This window comes from Fonticula alba, assembly GCF_000388065.1.
Source record: "Fonticula alba strain ATCC 38817 unplaced genomic scaffold supercont2.1, whole genome shotgun sequence".
Taxonomy (NCBI): domain Eukaryota; order Rotosphaerida; family Fonticulaceae; genus Fonticula; species Fonticula alba.
The window spans coordinates 4,572,982-4,594,991 of record NW_009242971.1 but is presented as its reverse complement, the minus strand read 5'-3'; the positions used below and the strand labels follow the sequence as shown (position 1 = coordinate 4,594,991).

Genomic DNA, 22,010 nt, shown 5'->3' with positions numbered 1-22,010 from the left:
CTGTGGGGCCCTGAGGCCTTTGCTTGGCGTTCGTTGATGCCTCCCCCCTCCCGCCTCCCCGCGAGGCACCCTGTTTCCTCCTCTCCCCCCCCCACCCCCCGTCTTCCGTCTTGCTGACGCCGTCCCCCTCCCGGCCAACGCACGTCGCGCAGGTCACCATGCTGTCCCGCTCTCTGTCCGTCGCCCAGGGCATCGTTGCCTCGACTGGTCGTCGCGCCGCCCTGTCGGCCGCCCAGTTCCACACTTCCCAGACCCCGGCCGCCATTGTGCCCTACCTGCTGACCGATGTCGGCGAGGGTATCGTCGAGTGCGAGGTCCTCAACTGGTGCGTGGTCATCACTCCTCCGCGCTCAATCCACCACCTGTATTTTTCCCCGTTCCTCCCGTCCCTCCCGTCCCTCCTGCCCCCCCCCATCCCCTACGCTCTCCTTCCCTTTTGCTGACTCTGCATCTCTGCATACTAATGCATCCCCCTCCCTCCCCCGCCCCTTCCCAGGCACATCAAGGAGGGCGACTTCGTCAACGAGTTCGACCCCATCTGCGAGGTCCAGTCTGACAAGGCCGCTGTCGAGATCACCAGCCGCTACACCGGTACCGTCAAGCGTCTGATGTACAACACCGGCGACATGGCTCGTGTCGGCCACCCGCTCGTGGAGATCGACGTCCCGGAGACTGGTGGTGCCGCTGCCTCTGCTGCCGCCCCCGCCGCTGCCGCTGCCCCGGCCGCCGCCTTCACCGCCACCTCCGTCGCCGAGGCTGTGCAGTCCATCTCCGCCACCCCTGGTGCCGTGGCCGCCTTCGCTCTGGCCACCCCGGCTGTTCGCCGCATTGCCCGCGAGCACAACATCGATATCCGCATGGTCCCCGGCACCGGCAACAATGGTCGCGTTCTGAAGTCCGATATTCTGGCCTTCGTTTCTGGTGGCGCCCCGGCCGCCGCCGCCGCCCCGGTCGCCGCCGCTGCCCCGGCTGCTCCGGCTGCCCCGGTCACCCCGGCTGCCCCGCCCAAGCCGGTTGCCGGCGACGAGCTCCGCCCCATCCGCGGCTACCAGCGCGCCATGGTCAAGAGCATGAACGAGTCTTGGAGCAAGGTCCCTCACTTCGGCTACTGCGACGAGGTGCGCTCGGGCATCGGGGCATCCCGCTGGTGGGAGCCCTGCCCCCTTTTCTTTTTTCCCTTCACACGCCCGACATGTGTCTTGTCTGATGTTTTGTTCCTGCTTCGCTCCCCCTCCCCCCTCCCATTCACACTAACCACTTGACCTTCACCTTGTTTTTCCTCCTCTCCTCTCTGTCTGTCCTTGCTCTTTCTTCGTCCCTTTCCCCCCTGTTGTCCCCCCGCTCCTCCCCCCCCCACCCACCCCCCACCCAGCTCATCCTCAACGACCTGTCCGCTCTTCGCAAGGCCCTCTCCCCGATCGCCGCCTCTCGTGGCGTGGAGAAGCTCACCTACATGCCCTTCTTCATCAAGGCCGCCTCGCTGGCTCTGCGTGACTATCCCACCCTCAACAGCTCGGTCTCCGCCGATGAGACCACCCTTCACATTAAGGCTGCCCACAACATCGGCGTTGCCATGGACACTCCCAACGGTCTGATTGTCCCGAACATCAAGAACGTCCAGGACCTCTCCATCATCGACATTGCCCAGGAGCTAAAGCGACTGCATGACCTGGCCATGCGTGGTGCTCTCGGCGCGGCGGACCTTTCTGGCGGCACCTTCACCATTTCTAACATCGGTGCCATTGGCGGCACCTACATGAAGCCGATCGTCGTCCACCCGGAGGTGTGCATCGGCGCCGTCGGTCGCATTCAGAAGCTCCCCCGCTATGCCGCCGATGGGTCTCTCTACCCGGCTGATGTCATGCAGGTCTCCTGGTCCGCGGACCATCGTGTCATCGATGGCGCCACCATGGCCCGCTTCTCTCGCCGCTGGGGCGAGCTCCTCCAGACCCCGCAGTCTCTGCTCCTGGAGCTGAAGTAAAGCCCAAGGCCTTCCTCTTGCCTGCTCTCCTGCCCCTTCCTTCCCCCCACCGCGCCTTTGTGCGCGGGCACGTACACACGTGTCTTGACATCCTGAGAGTCTGTGGCCGTTCGCGGTGGCGCGCCCCCTCCCTCCGATCCCCTCTTCACCTCCCTGGAGCGGATGTGTGACCTACTGGCTTTTCATGCCCGCCTCTCTTCCCCTGGCCCATCCCCCCTTCCTTTGGCCGGGGGAGAGGTGTCATGCTCGCCTGTGTGTCGTCTTGCCACCCTTCCTCCCTTCCCCTCTCTGTACTCCCCCTTTTTTCTCCAGATATAAATAGTACCAGCTCGTCTGAAACAGTGTGCCTGTTGATTTGGCATGTGTGTGTGTGTGTGTGTGTGTGTGTGTGTGTGTGTGTGTGTGTGTGTGTACGTGCTCCTCCGCTTTGCATCCTTTGTCCTTAGCCGGAACAATGGCAGCGCGCCGGCGTATGTACACAATCTGCATTCGGGAAACGAGGCAACTTCGGTGTTGTTGGTATGTTGTATTTCGGGTTTTGATGGTTTTTCTCCCTTGGGACTCAAAAGAGGGGACAACTGCGCGCGCCAGCCACTGGGATTGGCTGGCAGAGCGCAGTGGGGGGCTCTCTGGCCAGTTCGACGAGGGCCTCTTTTCATATGGGGGCCATATATCACGCCGCGCCACATGCCCATCACTCCTCGTCCGTGTCGTTGGTGTCATTCACCTCGACGTCGGCCTTGGCACCGACATCGGCGTCACCGGTCGACGGGCGATCGACCGCAGTGGCGGGCTCCGGCTCGGCTACGCCGCTCTTGACAGTGCCAACCAGCGACTCCTCCATCTGGCGGATAATCGCCTGGCGCCGAGCCTCAGCCTCCTGCGAGGTGGCTTCATAGTGGGCAAGCTTCTCCTGGAGCTCGGCCAGCTCCTGACGCATGCGGATCACCTGCGGCTCGAGCTCTCGCGCGGCGGCAGTCGCACCATGTGCCGATTCCACCAAGTCTTCCCACCGCCGGGCAGCCCGGTTGATTCGAGTTGCTGAGGTGATGTGGAGGAAGCGACGCGCGCGATTGGTGGACGCGATGCTGGAACGCGACCGAGAAAGCTCCGCATTGCGTCGATCCAGCAGGGCCTGCATATTGAACAAGTGCGCGGGCCAGGCGTCGGCGCCAAACTTCTGAAGAAGCTCAAGGTTGGAGATACTTTCAGCACACACCCACACCCACACAAGCAGAGGGAGGGAGGGAGGGAGAGAGAGGGAGAGAGAAGAGCGGTGAGTCGGTGGAGGAGGGGCCGGGTGTCAGTTGACGGGCAAAAAGAAAGCAGAGCCACGGCGACGAAAGGCGAAAGCCCAACCAGGCTGGCTGGCTTATGGCGAGTACACACCGGATGTGCTGATGCGAGAGCTGGGCCTCGGCATTCCGGACGGCACGCTCCCAGCAGGCCGGGTCGGTGCGCTCCTTCTGAGCATCGGCCTCAGTGCCGGGCTCGGCCGCGGGGTCGGCAATCACCGCCGCACCCGACCCGGGCTGTGGCAACTGCAAGCGGGTCCGATCCAGGCCATGCTCCATCGGGAGACCACGGCGAATGCGTTCCATCTCGGCTTGCAAGGCCGGGTGGTCCTGAGGGGGGGGGGGGAGAGCGGGGCAGGAGAGGTCGGCCCGAGAGAGAGAGAGAGAGAGCACATGCAGAAAGGCAACACTGCTCGTTAGCACACAGACTGACCGGCATGCGATCAGAAGGGCGAGGGGCGAACCTTGAAGAAATCACCCTCTTCCGAAAGGCCCAGCGGCGCAAGGTAGTCCGACCGGGGGGGGTTGTGACGCATGGCTGCCTCAATCTGACGCCGAACGGCAGCGCGCTCCTCTGATTGGCGGCACGGACTCTTGGTGTTAGAGTGAGCCCAGACGCATGTATATGTGTGTGTATGGAGGGGAGGGCATTGGCGCGGATGGGCGTGGGCGGCAAGGAGAGAAGCAAGTTGGGCGTACGCGGCTGCAGGGCATCACCCTCGGCATAAGGCAGAGCGTCCAGATGGATCTCAAGCTCCTGCGACGTCGTGTGTGCAAGCGACATGGCCAAGAAAAAGGGGCGAAAGGCCGAGATGGGCGGAGAGAGAGGAAGGGGAGGAGAGAGAGAGAGACGGAAGCGCGGTGGAGGAAAGGCAGGCCGGGGTGACTAGGAGAAAAGCGAGAGGTCGAGGGGAGAGGCGCGACGGCGGATGTTTGCGAGTGGAGGAGGAGGGGGGGGAGGGAGGGGCGGGAGAAGTGACTCGTCCTCGCCGAGGGGCCCCCTCTGACGGTGGGCGCCTTTTCAACGCCCGGGCTGCTGGCAAGGCCTCCGCCACCCCGCGCCCCCTCCCCCCGGGAACAAGAGCTGAGTGTGTGTGTGTGTGTGTGTGTGTGTGTCTGGCAAAGACAACCATCGCCGGCCCCTGCCCGGACGCCGCCCCTCGGCCGGAAAAGGCAGTACGCACGCATGCGGACCCGCGGTTGGCGGGGAAGCGCTGCTGACAACGTTACGAGCTATTGTATTGGATATGTGCCAACGCTTGGTCTACATGATTTCATTGGCAGCAGCCTGATTCACCAGCGTCGCCCGGTGCTGGAGATTCGGCTCCAGGCGGTCGATCAGGCCGAAGTCCTCGAAGGCCACAAACGGATCGCCCACTTGGAAGGCCCAGTTGCCGGGCTGCTCGCCGCCATTGCCGACAGCCGGCCCGGTTGTGGCCGAAGACGCACCGACTGGCCCGCCATTCGAGCGGAACCACGCATCGGCGTACAGACTGCAGGACACCGCAATCGAGGCGTCCTTCACCACGGCCACCTTTAGCACATCGCAATTGAAGCTAGCCAGGAGATTGGTGTGCAAAGCCCGGCCAGCACCGAGCAAGATGAGAAGCGTGTCCGAGGTCTCCCGTGGTGGGGTGGCCGAGGCCAGCGATGGCCCGGTCAGGGTGATCGGCGGGGCTGGCGGCATCGGGCCGACGTCAGGCTGGGAGTCAGCGCGCGTGGATGCCGCCGTGGCATTCGCTGTTGAGCTGACGGCCGCCGGTGCCCGGGGCGTGGGGGGGCCCCGCGGAGTGGTGGACCCAGACTCCGGCACGAATCCCGGCGTGGCGATTTCACTGAGGAGACTTGAGACCCGAGCCAGACTGAGGCAGGTCCCGCCGGTGCCGGTTGGGATGACCTGAAGGCGCCTGTGTTTTTTTTTCCGAAGTAAATAGCGAGGTGGGAGGGGGGGGGGGGAGGACATAGAGGAGGACACAGAGGGTGAGGTATGTGAGAGGCAGTCGTATAGACAGCGGCAGAAACGGCAACGGCAGCGGCCACGGCAGCGGCAGCGGCGGCAAAGCACGGGAGATCCCCAGCCCCTCCACCCCGAGGGCTGGAACCTGGGCGCCATGGAACGGAAACACCAGCCGGAGAAAGAAAAAAGAACCAAATCATGCGCGACAACGTACTCCGAGTGGAATGCCCCCCGGAGAACCGGGTCGACCGGGCGATCGGGATCATCCTCGGTGGCCAGCTGCAACAGAGATTGAAGCTCATGGCAGGTGATGTCGTCGGACGCGGGATACGAGTTGGCGGCCAGGTACACCACCGGGGCTGGGACATCAGTCGAAGCCCCGGAGGCGGACGTCGCCCCAAGCACCGGCCCATCATAGGACAGGAGTAGGCGTGCGAAGGGCAAGGCTCCAAGGACCGCACATGCTCCGGCATTATTGACGCAGATGATCACGCGCTTCCAGCGACCGGTAGACAGACCGAGCAACAGCGACCGGCCAGCCAGCGACGCCAATCGCAAAGGGGCAGACACTTGCTCATCGGCACTCGCCGGAGGGTCTTCCGCATCGGTGCCGCAGAACATCAGCTGCTCCCGAAGGCGCTGGACGCTGGCGGAAAAGGCGTCGCCGGCCGTTTCGCTGGTCCAATCGTCGGCCAAGTCATAGATGGCCGACAGTTCCACCGAGCCGGATGCCCGATCCGAAACAAGCAACCGGCACAGCCCGGAGGCCAGCCACCCATACCAAGCCAGCAGGGCCGGCTGGTGAGCACGGACCAAACCCAGGGCCTCGGTTTCGCCGATGCCCGGGACATTGCTGGCGGCAGCCAATCCGGCGGCCAGCCATTCGGCACACTCGGCCGCCGGGGTCGGCGGCCCGCCCTTCGGGTCAATGTGCTGGGGCAAAAGCGACAGGGCGCGCAAATTGCGATGGAGCTTCAGATTGATCAGCGGGTCGGCCGCGGCAAACTCATGCAGACACTGCGCCATGCAAACACGGATCACAGCCGAACGGCGAGCAAGCAGCCAAGAGCGAGGGACAATTCCGGCATGCAGATGTGATTAGTCGGCCGGAATGGTCAGGCACAGAGCTGGGGACAAACAAGAAAAGAGGGCCTGCACTGGCCAAGACCGAACCCACCTGCTCCTGGAGATTGAGCAAGCTTGCGATGCTTAGCCAGCCGTAGGCGGCCGGCTGCGCTTCCAGCCGGTCCAGAAGATACGTGAAAGACCGCTCAAAGGCATCGCAGCGCCCTTGCACCAAGGCCAAGTCCATGACCGGCAGCCGAGGCAATTGCGAAGCCAAGCGCTGCTGGGTCGCCGTCAGCCCGGCGCCATTGGCCGCTGCCAGCCGGCTGTTGGTCAGTGCCTGCAGGGTCTGGCGCGAGACGCGCTCCACCAGACGCCGGAACACCGCCAGCCAGTGCCGCCGGAGGATATCCGCCGCAGGGGTGATGGCGGCCAAATCCAGCGTCGCCGCCCGATAGGAAGACCGCTTGCGCAGCAGCGGGAAGGACACCAGCGGCTGGGCCGCACGCTCCAAGACACCGAGCGCCGGCAGGCGATGGGGCAGGCGGATGGCCGTCGGCGGGGCGGCCGGCGCCACGGCCGGGCCCCCGCCAGAGCGCGGGGAAAAGTTCTCCTGGAAGCCGGACACTCCGCCGGAGCTGCCCTGGTGCAAGCCCCCCAGCGCCAAGGCCTGGGCCTCGACCGCGTCGGCCGCGGTCGCCGCCTCCAAAAAGGCCCCCAGGGCGCCCAGATACCCATCGTGCCGGAGGAAACGCGCTCCCACCTGCCCGCCAGACCAATAGGCCACGGCACTGGAGATCGAGCGCAAAGTGGCCGCATGTCCACGCAGGAAGGACCCCCCGAAGTAGATGGTGTTGATGTTGTGCGCCTGTGCGGTCAGGTAGGCAATCTGGCCGATGTTGTTGGCCACCATCAGCAGGGCCGACTTGGCCAGATCCGCCGGCGAAAAGCGCCGGCGCCGAGCGCACGCATGCGAGCAGGGACCCACCGCCGAGGCGTCCCCCGCCTCATGGCCGGCATCCTCGCCGAATGTGCCCCCAGGGCCAGCATGGGCAGCCGACCCGGAGTGGGTGCAGCTGGCCGGGGCTCCCGGCGAGTCTGGCTGCCAGACCTTGCCAAAGGACGAGGCGATGGTTGTGGCTTTCAGCCCGACGGCCGTGTAATCCGCACCATAGATATCCCCGACAAGCATGTCCACATTGCTATCCCGGACAAAGGAGGACAAGGCCCGCCGAAGCAGAGGGGAGGTGCGGGGGAGGTGCAGGGGGGACGGGGGCCGCACAGGACGCAGCAGGTCAGCCAAGTGTGTGAGAGAGCCCATGGCCCAGGACGATGGCAGCAGGATGACCACAGGGAGGCCAAGGGAAATCCACCCGAAGGGCAGGACGAGAGAAGCAGGCATACCGGTTGTCCCCGCGCATGCTCAGGGAGAGCATCGAATCGAAATCCACACAGTCGGTCAGCAGGCTGAGCAGCCCCCAGAGGGTGCCACCACCAAGACTGGTGCCGCCCACACGCTGGAAGGAGTCGGGACCGGTGACCAGCAGCAATGACACGCCCGAGCCAATGTTCACCAGCAGATAGGGGTACATGGTGGCCGGATGTTCGCGAGCCGGGTGGTAGCGCACTTGCGGCGGGGCGTCGATGTTGTCCTCTTCCTCGCTGTCCGAGCCCAGGTCCTCCACGGCCCCGGAGGCGGCCGCGGCGCCGGCCTCCCGCTCGCGCAGGGAAAACACCTCGCACGGCACCTCGCGGAGGAGGAAGTTCAATCCCCGAATGAGGGCCAGCATCTCATCACAGGCAACAAGCCGGACCCCGAGTTCGGCCAAGAAAAGCTGGCTAAACTTGTGGGCCCCGCCGCCGGTGGCCCGGAGCTCAATGATGTCTCCGTCGCCCTGGGAGGAGGGATCCCTGGTGGGGGGAAGTCCGGCAGCCCGGCGACAGGCCGCCACAAATGGCCGGAGGAACTGCACCAAGCGGTGGATGTCATGCGTGGCGAAGCGCTCAAAATGCAAGCGCCCTCCGGCCGGCAGGTAGTCGCCTCCCGGCAGCAGCGCCGGGGCGACGGCGGGCTGTTGATTGGGATTCCGGCGCCGGCTGAAATACACCACCTTGGACAACGACCCGCCAAGGTCCAAGCCCAGCAGGGAAACATCCTCGTGCTGGAGACGGTGCCGGAATTGTCACAGGCGGAGAGGGAGTCAATAAGGGGGGGGGAGGGGGGGGGGGCGAGGGCGGGAAAGGAGGCAATCGGAGGGCCGGGAAATCAAGTGGACGAGAGAAAGGTAGAGGCCATGAGCCAGCAACGTCAGCAGAAGTGTGCGTGAAAGTTCACAGGTATAAATGTGTGTGTGCGTGTGTGTGCGTGCGTGCGTGCGTGCGTGCGTGTGTGCGCTCGGGACGGGCCGGGGCACATGGCCGTGTACCTGGTAGGGAAGGTAGATCTCATGCGTCCCATCGGCCCCCTCGCCCGCAACATACGGATCAGTCGACAGGCTGGAGGTTGACCCTGCTGCGAGGAGCTTCTCACAGAAGTACTCAACAGATTCGCCCCCGGGCCCTTGGGATGGAGGCTCCTCGCTGACTTGGAAGCCGGCGGTCCGCGGCGTCCCGGCATGGGCATACTGCGCCGGCGGCTGGCCCGAGGACGTCGAGGCAGACCCAGTCAGCTGGGCGCCCGGCGGGAGGGAGGTCGACAGGCGCGGAGCATCCGACCCAGACGCCGACCCCTGTGAAAGGCTGTCACTCGAGGGGGACCCATCCACCGGTGGGGAGGGGGTCCGCTGCTGCTGGAGGTGCGCATGCTCCGTGCCCGGGCTGATGACAGCACCGTGGAGGTTGATACTCATGGTTTTCCCAGCAACGGAGAGGGAGAAGGGGGAGGGCGAGAGAAACGGCCGGCGGGCAGCCGCGTCAGGGGACCCTGGTGGCCGGATCGGAGGAGAAGACGGCGGCCGGCGAATGGGGGAAGGGCAAAAGGCTGTATCGGGTGCGGATGCGCCGAATGTGCATACACGACAGGGCAATCAACGCGCTGGGGGGCAACGGGAGGAAGGGCGACGAGGCAATGGATGGCCCTAGTCGGATGTCCATGAGCATGCAGCATGGTGGCTGATCAGACCGAGCAGATCTCAGACTCGCCGGCGGGCGCCTCGCCGGGGGAAGGGGCGCGTGGACGACTATGGCCAGGTTAGTCACGGCACAGAGGGCGCGGCCCTCACCGGAGGCAGGCGGGGCTGCCAGGCCCAGTCCAGCCCCAATCGACCGGCGGAAAAGCCAATCAGCCAACATTTTCGCTCCACACAACTCGGCCGGCTCGCTGTGCGGGGTTAAACACGCCCCCCTTCTGGGGGGCCGGGGCCCAGCGCCGCCAGCCGGGCTGCGTGTGTCCCCCCGCCCTGCCGCCGCCGGGCCAGGCAGTTTTCCCGATCGCGCGGGGTGCCCCCCGCCCCCGCCCCCGCCCCCCCCCCGAGGCTCGCGTGGGCCGCCGTCGCATCGAGACCGGATCTGGCCCCGTCTTCTGCCGGCTTGGGCGCCGGGAGGGGGAGCGTTGTCATGTTCGACATTCAGGTCTCCGCCCGTCTCGGGGAGTCGCAACGGTCCCGTGGGCCGCCGCGACAATCGTGTCCCGCGCTCCCGGCGCGCTCGCCACGCCCTGGCAGCGGCCCGTCCCAGCTCCCGTTCCCGCCCGGCCCCCCCCCCCCCCGCGCAGCCCTCTTGCCCCAGGGGGCCCCGGACAGGTGAAAAAGAATAACCCAACATCTTACCTAAATCGCCGCAGCGCCCAATCGTTGGCAGTCGATCAGACCCCGCGAAGGCCCGCCAGCCCGAAGTCCCGGGGGATTATCGGCCCTCGCACGGGGGCGCCCACATATATGGCCGCACCCACACAGCGGCGCGCATTCAGCCAGGAGATAGGGCGCGCATGCAGGGGCGTCTATTGAATGTTTCGGGCGGTGACGGGCACAGGCGCGGCGGCCATCGCCAGGTCCCGGCGAATTTGCGCGCGGTAGGCCGCCGGGCTGTTGGCCGGCGAAAAGGCCGGCTCGCTGCCAGGGTGGGCCCCGGTCACCGTCACCGGGCGCCCCTGGCGGATGGAAAATAGCCGCAGGCGGATGTGGCTGAGGCGATCATGGCCGACCATGAATGTCCGACGGCCGAGGGCCAAATTGCGCGCCACACTGCCGAGCGCCTCCCAAAACCCCGGGGCCGGATGCCGAGCAGCACCGGCCTCGCCGTCTGCGTCCACCACCGGGCCCCCGGAGGCAGTCGCCCCGGCATCCAGAGCCATCACCAGGCGCAGCTCTCGTGCGACCAATGTTCGGTAGGCGTCCGGCCGCTGGCTGAAAGGCGACCCATGGGAAAGGAGCCCCGCGACCAGGCCCCGCCGGGCGAGGGTCAGCCCGGAATACCGGCAATTGCCGGTGCTGCCATTCAGCGGCACGACAGAAACCGTGCCTGGGTCCGAGAACAGGAGTTAGACATAGGTGGCCACGGGACGCTCACAGACGAGGCCCCCCCCCCCCCCCCCCCCCGGCCCCGGCCCTCACCAAACGCACCAAAGCAATGGCCCCCACCGAGAAGGTGCTGCAGGCCACTGGCAAAGCGCAAGCCACCGGTCGATGTGCCGCCACTCAATAGTGAGTGGACCACCAGCTGCACCAGCACCGGAATCAGGATCAATAGCCCGGCCGCCAGGGAGGCGCCCAGGTAGTAGGCCGCCACCACCGGGCCGATGGCCACAATCCCGGCCGACAGGGCCATTGCCACCAGCCAGGTCGACAGTCCCGGGCCTGGAGACAGCTGATCATACTGCTGGCGGCGGGAATTCCAGTACGGCAGCCCCAGTGCCAGGCGCAGGATCCCCGGAGCCAGGGTCAAAATGGCCGCGTGCGCCGTGCGAAAGGCCGCAAACACCAGGCCGATGTGCGCCGTGAGTAGGAGCGACACAAAGTCCGCACTCAAGGACACCAAAAGGGACAATGGCAGGGGGAAGGCCCCAACACCAGCCAGGAGCTGAGGAAGCCGAGAGAGAAGGGACATTTGGACGGCTGACCAGATGGGCGAATCCACGAGCAATCCCAGGGTCAAAGCGTCAGAGAGGTGCTCAGGGAGTCCGGCACAAGTGGGACAGGCGGAGGGGAGGGGGAGGAGGGGGGGGGGGGAGAGAGGGAGCGGGGGAAAGAGGACAGGCGCACGCCGCCAGAGGCCCAAAATAGCCAGACAAATTTGCCCGATGGCATGGGAGATATACGGATCAACCTTAATGCCTCCGGGACGAGCCGACATCAGCCAGAGGATGGCCGATTCGATGCGGCGATCGCCATATTCCTGGGAAGCGGAGAGTCAGGCATGCCGCCGGGGACCGGGCGCAAAGACACCTCACAGAAGGGCACATACCACGAAGAAGCTGTACAGATGGTGGACCACCGCATCAGAGTGAGCTAGAAGCCACCGGCCAGCCAGCCAACCAAAGACAATGTCCAGCGTGAAGGCCAAGAGAGCGTCCATGAGGCTGGGCATGGAAATGTAGCTGAGTCAGCTCTTGCCCGCCCGGAGGGTGTGTGTGCGTGTGTGTGTGTGTGTGTGTGTGTGTGTGTGTGTGTGTGTGTGGGTGTGTGTGTGGGTGTGGGTGTTTGTATGCGCGCGCGCGCATCATATCGAGCGCAAGGGGAATGGTCAGCCAGAGGTGGCATTGTCACCCGGGGACATACCAAATCGACATGGAGGAGGCCAAAACTTGACCAATCGAGAGGATGCGAGCTTGTCCGGGGCCACGCTCGGCCAGGAGACGTCGTGCGCAAGACATGTCGGACAGAAGCTGCTCCGTCCAAGACATCGAGCGCTCCAGCCAGAGAGACACAAGGCGCGCACTGGTCAGCAGTGACCTCGGTGTCAACGGCACGCGCCAGTTGTTGGGAGACGGCCAGGCCCCGGAAGCCGGGCCACCAGCCTGAGTGGGCGTCAGCACTGTGGCACATGTCGCCAAAGCAAAGCACAGGGGGGCGGGGGAGAGGGCCGGGAACGCACGTGTACGTCATCCGGGCTTCGATCGCCAGATGCCGGGCGAGCTGCGCCCGACGGTGCAGCCGCCGTCCGGATGGGATGCTTGGGCTCGGTCCAAGTGTGGATGCCATCCTCCTGGGGCCGATAATGAACATACGAGGGCGACCGCGGAAAGAGCAGTGGCGGAGAGGGACCCATCGATAGAAACCGAAGAAGGTACTGTATGCCAGGGCAGAGGCCCAGAGAGAAGGGCCACCAGCGCTGTCAGCACGAGAATGAGGCGTTCGAGAATGCTGACTGCACATGTACCTCGCACGCGGTGTGCCAGAGGAGCAACAGCTGGAAGACCAGGCGCTCGACAGCTCCGGGGGAGGATTCCTCCCCGGCAGTGGCCTGTGCCGCTGATCCCCGGGCAATGTACTGATGCAGGGAAAGGCTGAGAGCCAGAAGCGGCAACATCGGTGACAGAGCCCCAGAAGCCGGGTCCCGAGGCGGCCGGGGCTCAAACACCTTGTCGGTCAGGTGAGTGGCAAGGGCCGCCCGGGGGCCGGCTGCTTCGCCCTCCGGCGCCTCCGTCGAACCAGAGACAAAGGCCTCGTGCAAGCATGCGCGGATGAAGGGCATTCGACCATGCAGCTGATGGGCCGAATAGGCGATTACATGCGAGCGAGACCCGGCCGTCCGCATGCCGCTGATGACAATCGGTAGTCCGGCATCAGACGTGGGAGGCACACCCGTCGCCCGGCCGAGCGCCAACGGGAACTCGGCTGCCATGGATCGGGCTAGATAGATGGAGGAGCAGGGGGGGGAGGGGGGCAGGAAGGTGCGTCAGCAAGGCCCCCCAACAAGGCAAGCGGCGATGAGTCGATCGACAGGAGGTAGAACTCACCGGAAAACGGCTCGGGACCGGCCTGACTGTCCCCAAGCCAGACACCCACAATGGCGGGCTCATAGCTGTCCGGCGTGCACACCGGCCCCGGCAAAACTATGGGTGCTACCAACTTCCAGGGGGACGGCCAGCCATGCAGGGCCCCAGTGGCTGCCTGCTCGGCCTCGCTCGGCGTCCGACCCTCCAGTGGCAGCACTGCACTGATGCAAGTGGCCCCGGCCTGACGCCAGCCAAGAAGCAAGCCCGGGGAGCTGCCCCACCGGGAGAAGACCAGTGTCAGTCAACATTCTGGCCGGGGAAAGCCCGGCAACGCCATCTCAGGCAGCTTGCACGCATACATACCAGTCCTGGAGCCTGAGGTCGGTGGGCCAGAAAATGATGGCTGGCCCCGAGTCGCCGGCGCTCGGCCGAGGATCGTGCGTGGCCATGTTCCAGAGGGGCGGTCAAATTAAAAGGCCCGGCAAGCGTGACACCGGAAGTGGATCCGAAACGTGACAGGGGTACTGAACCAGGTGCCAAAGGGACATCGGCGCCGGATGGCCCCACCCCCGGGAAGGTGTTAGACACCGCTGGGTGGCATGCTTGCGAGCCGCGGGAAGTGAGCAGCAGGAGGGGGAGCCCGAGGGCTGGCGCACGCCGGCTTGTTGCAGTCGCGCGTTGGAGAAGTCACGCTCTTTCTCGACCAAGCGCACGAGCGGCACCACAATTAACAGGGCAAACACCAGGCACAGTCCAGCGAGCGAGGCAAAGGTCGGCAGCTACGAACGCGAGTCAGCATCGGCAGGCGCAGGCAAAAGACCGGGGCTGTGTGGGGCAAGGGGGCATGCACCGTTTGGCGCCAGGAGATCGACGCCAGCGAAAGCTCCGAGACCCAGGAGGAGATGGAGGGAAAGAAATAGCCCGACAGGAATCCGAGCGTGAAGATCAGCAGCGTGCTTGCCTTGACAGCGGGCCTCATTGGTCGATGCCGAATGAAGAGGACACGGCAAGCCCGAATGTCCGGCGACTTCGGTGCTCGGTGGGCAGGACAAGAGGGAAAGGGAGAGCAAAGATCGAGGCGAGGACAGAGAGGGAGAGAGGTAACGAAAGGGGGGCGAGGCGGGAGTGGGGAGGGGGAGGAGGCTACGAGAGTGGCAGAGGCGTGTGCGGGACTGGTGAAGGAGGTGGATATTCTGACCCCCCTCTCAATGCGAGCCGCGGGAGGGGGGGGGGGAGATGTGGACCTCGCGCAAAAGTGGACTCCAGCCCGAGCGAAGCCCGATCACGGAGCGCATGCCGACCCGCCAGCTGCCATCGGATCACACTCATGCTGAAGTCTCCCAGCTCCGGTGCGACTGCACCCCCCCCCCCCCCCAGGTGGACACAACCGGGGGGCCCTCTCCCCCCCCCAGCCCCGCCCCTTTTGGCGAGTTTGATTGCCAGCACCGTCGCTCGCGTTAGTGTCTCTCTTTTGTATTTTTTTTTTCACCGGGCAGAAGCGGCCGGCCGCCTCTGCTCCTTTTTTAGCGGCGCATCCGCGCGAGGTTGTACTTGCGGAAGCGCTCGGCCACCATGTCGTCGGTGGCCTGAGTCGACCGAATGTCAGCCCCAGGCCCATCTGAGAAGGTGCGCTTCTCAGTGGCTGGGTGTGATATGTGCACAGCCGAGACAGGAGGAAGGAGGCAGGGCAAGGGCGAGGAAAAGTGAGTGAGTGCGGGTGGTAGGGAGGGAAGAAAGAAAAAAAGAAGGCACTATGGCGAGCGCAGATCCGTCGTACGTAGGAAGCGTCCGCCAGAATTCGGGCGGCTACACACACACACACACACATCGAGACCCGAAAGGGAAGTGGGGAAGGAGAAAGGATAGTCAGTTGCCGGGCGAGGAACACATGCTGGAAGAAAAAAAAGCAGAACACCATACCGGCCGGCAGACGAGGTGGCGAGAGCCTCGGCCTCGGCCAGGGCAGCCGCCTCCTTGGCCGACGCGGACTTCCTCCCACGGCTCTTGGCCGGCACGGCAGCAGCCGGCCGTTGGCGGAAGTTGGATGAAGCAGACATCAACCGCTGCTGTGCGGCCTCGGTACGCTCGATATTCAAAAGCTTGTTCCTGTGCGATACAAGGGGGGGGGGGAGGGAATCCCAACCAGGAGGAAGAGGCGCACGGAAAAAAGGCGAGAAAGGGATGGTTAGGGCCGGAAAAGGACGCCCCCCCCCCAAAAAAAAAAAAACATGGCTCCCGCGGAGAAAGGGGCACGCACTCGATGCCCAGGTCCACCTCAGCGACGGCCGTCAACATGGATGCAGAAATGCCGACCTCCTCGTCGTCCTGAGCATCCCTGGCTGCGCCATTGGCCTCGTTGATCAGGTTGTTCTTGTCGAGGGCCGAGATATTGGCCTCGGCCACCGTCCGATAGAGCTGCGTAATGGGATCCGCTGGGCGGTTGGCCAGGGCCGCCTCCTGTGCCAGGGCCTCCGGGTCGGCCTGGCCTCGGCGCAGGCGCATCTCTCTCTCGACAAAGGCCGCCAGGTGCTTGTTGACATCCAATGCATTGGTCTGCTTGGTGAACTCCAGGGAAGTGAGGCTGATGCGTGTGTGTGTGTGTGTGTGTGTGTGTGTAAGTGTGAGTGTGAGTGTGAGGGTGAGTGTGGATCCATCTGAGAAGTCGAGGGGGGAGAGACCGAGACAGAGAGAGAGAGAGAAAGAGGATGGAAGCATCTCCACAGGGCAGGCATGGGAAAGAGGGCGGGGAAGAAAAAGGAGAAGACTGAGCACGACGCACGCATCGTCCTTGACCTCCTCCTTCTGGGCGGCATTCGCGACCAGCAGGTTCTCTGAGGCAAGGCCTGCACCGCGCATGCGCGCGCGCTGGCGTTCTTTCGTTTCACGAGACATCTCCCTGGGAGACCATGCATCGGGGGGGGGGGGGGGGGGGCGAGTCAGTGAAATGTGACGGACAAGCAAGGGAGCCAGAAAAAAAAACACCCCCAGAGCAGCTTCAGCAAGGGTATCTTACTCGATATGCGCCAGGTCATCCTCTGACTCGTCGGGCTTGGCATCATCAGCGGCTGTGGACGTGCTGCCGGCCGTAGAAGTCGGCTCCACATCGCGCACACGAAGGTTCGACCGTGAGCGGGCCTTCTTGAAGCGGATGGCCGGGCGGCCAGAGGGCTCACCAGCCGGGACAGGGGAGTCCTCCGCGGATGACATGGACAGGAGAACAGGGGGAGGAGGCGGGGAAAGCGAAAAGCGAAGAAGGGGGAGGAAAAGAGGGGACAGGGCAGGGCAGGGGAGAGGGGGGGGGGGCGCGAGAAGAGTGGTCGGAGTTGTTTGCCTTCCCTCCTCCCGCGGAGCTCGATCCCACTTTGGCCGCTCTTTTGGTCAAAGCCGAAGGCCCTCCACAGAGAGCATGATCTCACCGCACACCCGATCTCGTCACATGATTACCAACCACCGACGCACGCCCCCCTGCAGCCGGCCCCGCTTGGCGCCCTGCGTCCGTCTTGCTTCAGGTGCGCAGGCGTCAAGCTGGCGTGGGTACACTCGGGCCCCCTGCGGCGGGCACACTGCCCGGCTCTTGGCTCTGGTCAGGGGCTGAATCATCAAGCCCGGCTACCAAAGACAGCCACAGGTATCCATCTTTCCTGGGGCGAATCCTTTTTTTTTTGTCAGAAACTCGGCCTATATGTGTCTTTTAATTTTAATGGCACTCTTTTAAACACATCTCGGCCCCTGAGACCTCAGCTAATCTCCCCCCCCCCCCCTGCTTCTCTCCTTTCGTCTCCTTCCTCCCTGTTTCCTCTCCCCACTCAAGAAACTTCCTCCTCTCCTTCTCCCCCTTCTCCCCTTTCTCCCCTCTCCCCTTCTGTCCCTTTCCCCTTTCTCCTCTTTCTCTCCTGTCCCGCTATGAGCTTCACCGATCCGTCGACACCGATCCGCTCCTTGACCGGCGACGATGCAGCCTCAGATGGCTCTGACTACAATGTCAACCCCTACCGGTCCCTGAATGACAACATCCACGGACAATACCGCCTGCCGAAGGTACTCCTCGTCTGCTTGATTTCCCCCCCCCCCCCCATCATGAGCCACTTGCCCGAGTATTGTCGATGGCACTTCGACCGACCTGCCGAATGTCCCATCTGACACTCACATCCTCTGGACCCCCCTCCCCCCCCCCCCAGAAATATTTCGACATCATCGATACCGAGCAATTCCAACGCCTGCGCAACCTGATGCAGCTGGGCTGCGCGTATTACGTCTTCCCCAGCGCGTCTCACAATCGCTTCGAGCATTCGCTTGGCGTCGGGTACCTGGCCAACACCCTGCTTGGGCGCCTGCAGCGCGAGCAGAGGCTCGACTTCGACAACCCGCGTCAGGCCACGCATCTGCTGAATTCCGTCACCATTGCCGGGCTTTGCCATGACCTCGGGCACGGCCCCTTCAGCCATGTCTTCGATGGTCAATTCATCCCCCGGGCGCGGTCCGTCTCCCTTCTCTCGCTCCCGCCCCCCCTCTCTCCCCGGGCCCATGCTCACAAGCTACCACCCATGTCTTCTTTTCATGTACTCCATCCCCCAGGCCCGGGTGTAGTTGGACCCATGAGGATGCATCGGAGATGATGCTGGACGATTTGGTGGACAAGAACTACATCGACATCGATGGCGAGAATGGCTTCGATGTGGAGCTGATCAAGGAGTTGATTCAAGGCCAGCGGAGCGCCAAGTTCCAGCATATCCCCCGGTACATCTATCAAATTGTGGCCAACGAGTCCAGCGGCGTGGATGTCGACAAGTTCGACTACATCAATCGCGACTGCCACAATGTCGGCCTCAAGACCAGCTACGACTTCGGCCGCCTGATGGACTCCGCCCGTGTGGTCAATGATGAAATCACCTTCCCCCAAAAGGAGGTTTTCAATCTGTACGAGATGTTCCACACTCGGTACAGCCTCTTCAAGCGGATCTACACACATCGGGTTGGTACGTGCACCGGGCCAAACACCCAGCCGATGCCGCGTCCATGCGTCGGCGGTTCCATGCATTGCTTCCCCTCCTCTGACTCCTCCTCGGACTCCTCGACTGGTCGACTCTCGGCTCCCCCCTTGCCATATTCCGTGTGGAACAGGCACCTCCATTGAGTACATGGTTGTCGATGCGATGCTGCTCGCCGACCAGGCCCTTGGCATCTCCTCCTCGATTGACCGGGCCGACACCTACCTGTCCATGACGGACAGCGTTCTGGATGACATTGTTCGCGCGGCGTCCGCCCCCCGGTGCTCGGCCAACTATGTCGGGGCTCGCGAGGCCCAGTGCGATGGATCCAAGGTGTCCTCCCCCGAGGAGCTGGCTCGCTCGGCGGCCCGCGTCGGGTCTCCCCATGCGCAGCAGCTAGCCGAAGCGCGGGGCATCATCCGTAACATTCGCCAGCGCAACCATTATCGCTTTGTCGGCGAGCTGTTCTTCAGCCGCGAAATCTTCAACAAGCTGGTCCGTGTGCCCATATGTGAGGATCCGGTTATGGTTTCGTCCCTTCCCCCGCCTCCCCCCCCCCCCCCCCCCCCCCCCCCCCCCCCCCCCCCCCGTTCCCGCAGAGCGACCCTCAGATCCTGCACCAGATCACCGAGACCATCATCTCTCGTCTGGAGGCCTGTGTTTCGCCCGCACGCGCCATCCTCAGCTCCGAGGAGCGCAACCACTTCCACAAGCTCCAGTCCTACCTGTGCAGCCTGCTGCAGGTACGCATGTCTCCCCCCGCCCCCGCCCCCCCCCTCCAGAGCATATTCCCTCTCTCCCTCTCTTTCTCGGATGGCTCGGATTCTGACATGCGCCGCCCCCTGCCCGCCCTGCCCCCTTCCTCGACCGCCCTGACGGCGATGCGTGTTTGTAGAAGAAGACTCCCAACATCGCGGGCGAGATTGCCAGTTTCGGCTCCAGCAACTCGTTGGCTGTGCGTGCCTCGCTTCTGGCTCCTTTATTTGTTTGCTCCTCTCTCTCTCTTTCTCTCTCTCTCTCTCGCCATGCTTTTCTTCTTTCCCCCCTCTCATCAATCTTCCCTCGCTCTTCCTCTCCCTGCCCACAGGCGGATGACGTGGTGGTCGACTTCTCGGCCATCCACTATGGCATGCGGGATCAAAACCCGGTGGAGAGGATCAAGTTCTACAACCGCCTGGACATCAACAAGGTCGCCCACATCCCCCAAATCCAGGTGTCGCCCCTGATCCCGAAGGTCTTCGAAGAGTGCCGCGTGCGCGTTTTCGCCCGGCGGCCCGACAACTTTGTCCATGTTCAGACGGCTCTCGCCAAATGGGTGAAGCACTGTTATCCCCAGGTTGCCGAGGAGCAGCTGAACTTCGCCCTCATGGCCCCGCCCGACTACACTCCCTCCCGGTCCACGGGGCCCCGGACACCGAGCAGCAGCGAGCGTGTTCACACCTCGCCGTCGGTCCGTCGGTCGCCCGCCAGCGCCTCGTCTCCCCCCACCAGCCAGATGCTCTTCTCCGAGCACAACTCGTGAGGCGGGCGAAAAGGAGGAGACACACCCTTCCACCAGGGGAGAGGGTTGCCTGACCCCCGCGGCGCCCTCCCCCCCCCCCCCCCCCCCTCCCCGCATATCCCTCACACATACACTAAAAAAAAAGCCCGAGTAGCACATCGGTCAGAGTTTGGGCCGCGCTTTTCCTGGGTCCCCCTCCCTCCCCTGGTTCCCGCCCCAGGGTGTCCAATGTTTCGTGCTGGTGTTGTGCCGCTCGGCTGTCTGGGGCGGGGGTGTGAGTCGGAGCCCCTCCACCGGCTTGGGTTAAGGCCATGCCCCGGCGACCGGGTATGTGGATTAACATTCGGTGGCGCAACCACTGGCCCCGCCAAGATCCAGGCCCAGGCCCGTTCCCGCGTTTTCGTTGGCAGATCCCAGTGCCCCAGGGGACTTGCATCGCTTTGGGCCCTCCGCGGCTACGAGCGAACGCGTCGGCCCGCGGCGGGCTCGGCTTCGCGCCGGGCGACCCATCCCCCCCCCCGGTCCTCCTGCCCTGCCCCTGCCCCCCCCCCCCCCCCCCCTCCCTCCTGGGTCTGGTTCCCGCGCTGTTTACCGATCCATCCCCTGGGCTCGGACCGGGGTGTCTGTGCGTGTGTCTAATTGCATGCAATTCGGCGTGCGCCTATTGATGCGGTGCACATGCTGCACAGGCAGTTGGGAGGGCGGCTCAATGTAACGCTCCTTCGCCCCGTTGCCCCTCCGTTTTCCAGGCACCAGTGGTCTTGTCCTGCTCGAGGTGTTATTCCCTTTCCTGTCCGCCGGCATGGGGGAGGGGGGGGGGGGGCAAGTAACGGAGACCGCTATAGCTGGCGCTTCCGTGTGTGCGGAAAACCGAGAGAGAGAGAGAGAGAGAGAGAGAGAGAGAGAGAGACCGGCCCCCAAGAAGCTCATTTCTGGTCACCAGGGCTGGGTGGGGGATCTTTTTTCCGGATCTCGTAAGGCCGTCTGCTGTTGCCCCGCCAACCGAGGACTGGCCTGAGCAGAGACTGCTGCACCCGTTGATGGTTGAGGGTTTTATGGTCATCGGGCTGTCCGCGGCGATGGTGATCCCATGCGGGGATTGCCCGGCCCGATATCACCGAATGAACCCCCCCCCCCCCCCCCCTTTGGACCCAGGTAGGAAGGGCGTGGCACTCTTCCGTCCGACCGGAGAGGACGGCACGTCAAGCACGCTGGACGTCTCTGCCTCCATGAAAGCTGGAGGTGTTCGCCCAAATCGTCCTCCTCACCCGCCCCCACCCCGGGGCAACCCAGCGGCCGGAAAAAGGAAGCCGACCGCCGCCGGGAGCTGCAACATCTCTGGAGCGAACATTGTTGTACCATCCCACGCCGTGAGGATCTCCTGTGTGAGGGGGCCCCGTTCGGGTTCGCTCACCACCTACTACGATGCCCCTGGCGCTTGGCTCCTCCTTGTGCGACTGGGCCACCGCCTCCCTCCCCCCTGGAGTGGGCCAGAGCCTGGCGCAGAGCCGTACCTCCTCCTCCACCGGGCCCGATCCCCGTCGGTCGGCGTGCCACCCGGTGCTAATGCAGATCCCACCTAGCCAAGCGCGAGCAATCCTCCCCCCCCCCCCCTACCCCCAGCAACTCCACAAGCTTTCTATCGGAAAATCTCTTGGCCTCTTGTGGGCTGAATCAAGACCTTCCTTGTAGTCTCTCTGTTTTTCCTCGCACCCCTCTTCCTTCTCTCTCTCTCTCTCTCTTCCTCCTCTTAAGTAGTGCGCCGGGAAGTGAGTTCGAAGAGAAAGACCCTCTTCTCCAGTATCCTGTTTCAGTCCTATCACGATGTTTGAGCCTTGCAGAGGCACATCTCATCCTGGGATTGGTGCTTCAAGGGCGTTCCTGCGAAAACAACAACAACAACAACAACAACAAGCAAGCAAGCAAGCAGGCTAGCAGGCAAGTAAGCATATCCATACCTGCCAACACTGTTAATGCGGTGCACTTTGGGATCCAGCGAGGAGGTGCCAGCGAAGCACGATTCTGCCGGGCAAGCAAGAGGAGGTAGGGGAATCAACCGGAGGCATGGGTAGCGCTCTTGCTTCGCCATCTTGCAGGACAGTGCCGGCTGAAATTCTCTCCCGGAGGCCATCGGTCTTGGACGGGATTTTTCTGACCGGCTGAATTTGGAAAGGGGCAGGGGGTGAATAAATATGCAGGTGTGGGCGAACATGCGGCCCCTCGTCACCAAAGCCCGGGGCCAGCTCCCGAGCTTCGGCTTATAAAGTTGTTACTTACGTTTCATGTGCGTGTGTGTATGTGTGTGTGTGAGAGAGAGTGTGTGTTCCTGAGAGCAGGGAAGGGGCCTCG

General features: G+C 64.0%; 6 protein-coding genes across 8 annotated transcripts; 2 read left to right on the top strand and 4 right to left on the bottom strand.

The window, feature by feature from the left end:
- The first annotated feature begins 152 nt into the window (after positions 1-152).
- H696_00985 (hypothetical protein) lies at positions 153-2,334 on the top strand. The gene is made up of 3 exons (XM_009494877.1): positions 153-325; positions 497-1,118; positions 1,373-2,334. Exons 1-3 carry the CDS (start codon positions 159-161, stop codon positions 1,979-1,981), a joined length of 1,398 nt encoding a protein of 465 aa, XP_009493152.1. The 5' UTR covers positions 153-158; the 3' UTR covers positions 1,982-2,334.
- A 153-nt stretch (positions 2,335-2,487) lies between these two features.
- H696_00984 (hypothetical protein) lies at positions 2,488-4,247 on the bottom strand. The gene is made up of 4 exons (XM_009494876.1): positions 3,976-4,247; positions 3,741-3,850; positions 3,371-3,606; positions 2,488-3,186 (listed from the first exon to the last, which is right to left on the bottom strand). Exons 1-4 carry the CDS (start codon positions 4,058-4,060, stop codon positions 2,676-2,678), a joined length of 942 nt encoding a protein of 313 aa, XP_009493151.1. The 5' UTR covers positions 4,061-4,247; the 3' UTR covers positions 2,488-2,675.
- A 247-nt stretch (positions 4,248-4,494) lies between these two features.
- Positions 4,495-9,419, bottom strand: H696_00983 (hypothetical protein). The gene is made up of 5 exons (XM_009494875.1): positions 8,725-9,419; positions 7,703-8,460; positions 6,411-7,500; positions 5,448-6,250; positions 4,495-5,183 (listed from the first exon to the last, which is right to left on the bottom strand). The coding sequence occupies exons 1-5, from the start codon at positions 9,145-9,147 to the stop codon at positions 4,541-4,543; spliced, it is 3,717 nt and encodes a 1,238-aa protein (XP_009493150.1). The 5' UTR covers positions 9,148-9,419; the 3' UTR covers positions 4,495-4,540.
- A 794-nt stretch (positions 9,420-10,213) lies between these two features.
- Positions 10,214-14,383, bottom strand: H696_00982 (hypothetical protein). Its single transcript, XM_009494874.1, has 11 exons — positions 14,023-14,383; positions 13,829-13,951; positions 13,536-13,696; positions 13,194-13,444; positions 12,614-13,086; positions 12,329-12,523; positions 12,013-12,251; positions 11,699-11,813; positions 11,497-11,629; positions 10,858-11,349; positions 10,214-10,756 (listed from the first exon to the last, which is right to left on the bottom strand). Exons 3-11 carry the CDS (start codon positions 13,619-13,621, stop codon positions 10,236-10,238), a joined length of 2,505 nt encoding a protein of 834 aa, XP_009493149.1. The 5' UTR covers positions 13,622-13,696; positions 13,829-13,951; positions 14,023-14,383; the 3' UTR covers positions 10,214-10,235.
- A 246-nt stretch (positions 14,384-14,629) lies between these two features.
- Positions 14,630-16,463, bottom strand: H696_00981 (hypothetical protein). Of its 3 annotated transcripts, XM_009494871.1 has the most exons (6): positions 16,186-16,463; positions 15,952-16,068; positions 15,430-15,753; positions 15,093-15,278; positions 14,950-14,978; positions 14,630-14,814 (listed from the first exon to the last, which is right to left on the bottom strand). In XM_009494871.1, exons 1-6 carry the CDS (start codon positions 16,377-16,379, stop codon positions 14,696-14,698), a joined length of 969 nt encoding a protein of 322 aa, XP_009493146.1. In that variant the 5' UTR covers positions 16,380-16,463; the 3' UTR covers positions 14,630-14,695. The 3 variants fall into 3 exon arrangements, with proteins under 3 accessions (XP_009493146.1, XP_009493147.1, XP_009493148.1); XM_009494872.1 differs by having other exon boundaries at positions 14,950-15,278; XM_009494873.1 differs by having other exon boundaries at positions 14,630-15,278.
- Positions 16,464-16,867: 404 nt separating this feature from the next.
- On the top strand, positions 16,868-19,736 carry H696_00980 (hypothetical protein). The gene is made up of 6 exons (XM_009494870.1): positions 16,868-17,210; positions 17,351-17,649; positions 17,748-18,148; positions 18,294-18,655; positions 19,056-19,115; positions 19,248-19,736. Exons 1-6 carry the CDS (start codon positions 17,076-17,078, stop codon positions 19,680-19,682), a joined length of 1,692 nt encoding a protein of 563 aa, XP_009493145.1. The 5' UTR covers positions 16,868-17,075; the 3' UTR covers positions 19,683-19,736.
- The last annotated feature ends 2,274 nt before the right edge of the window (positions 19,737-22,010 follow it).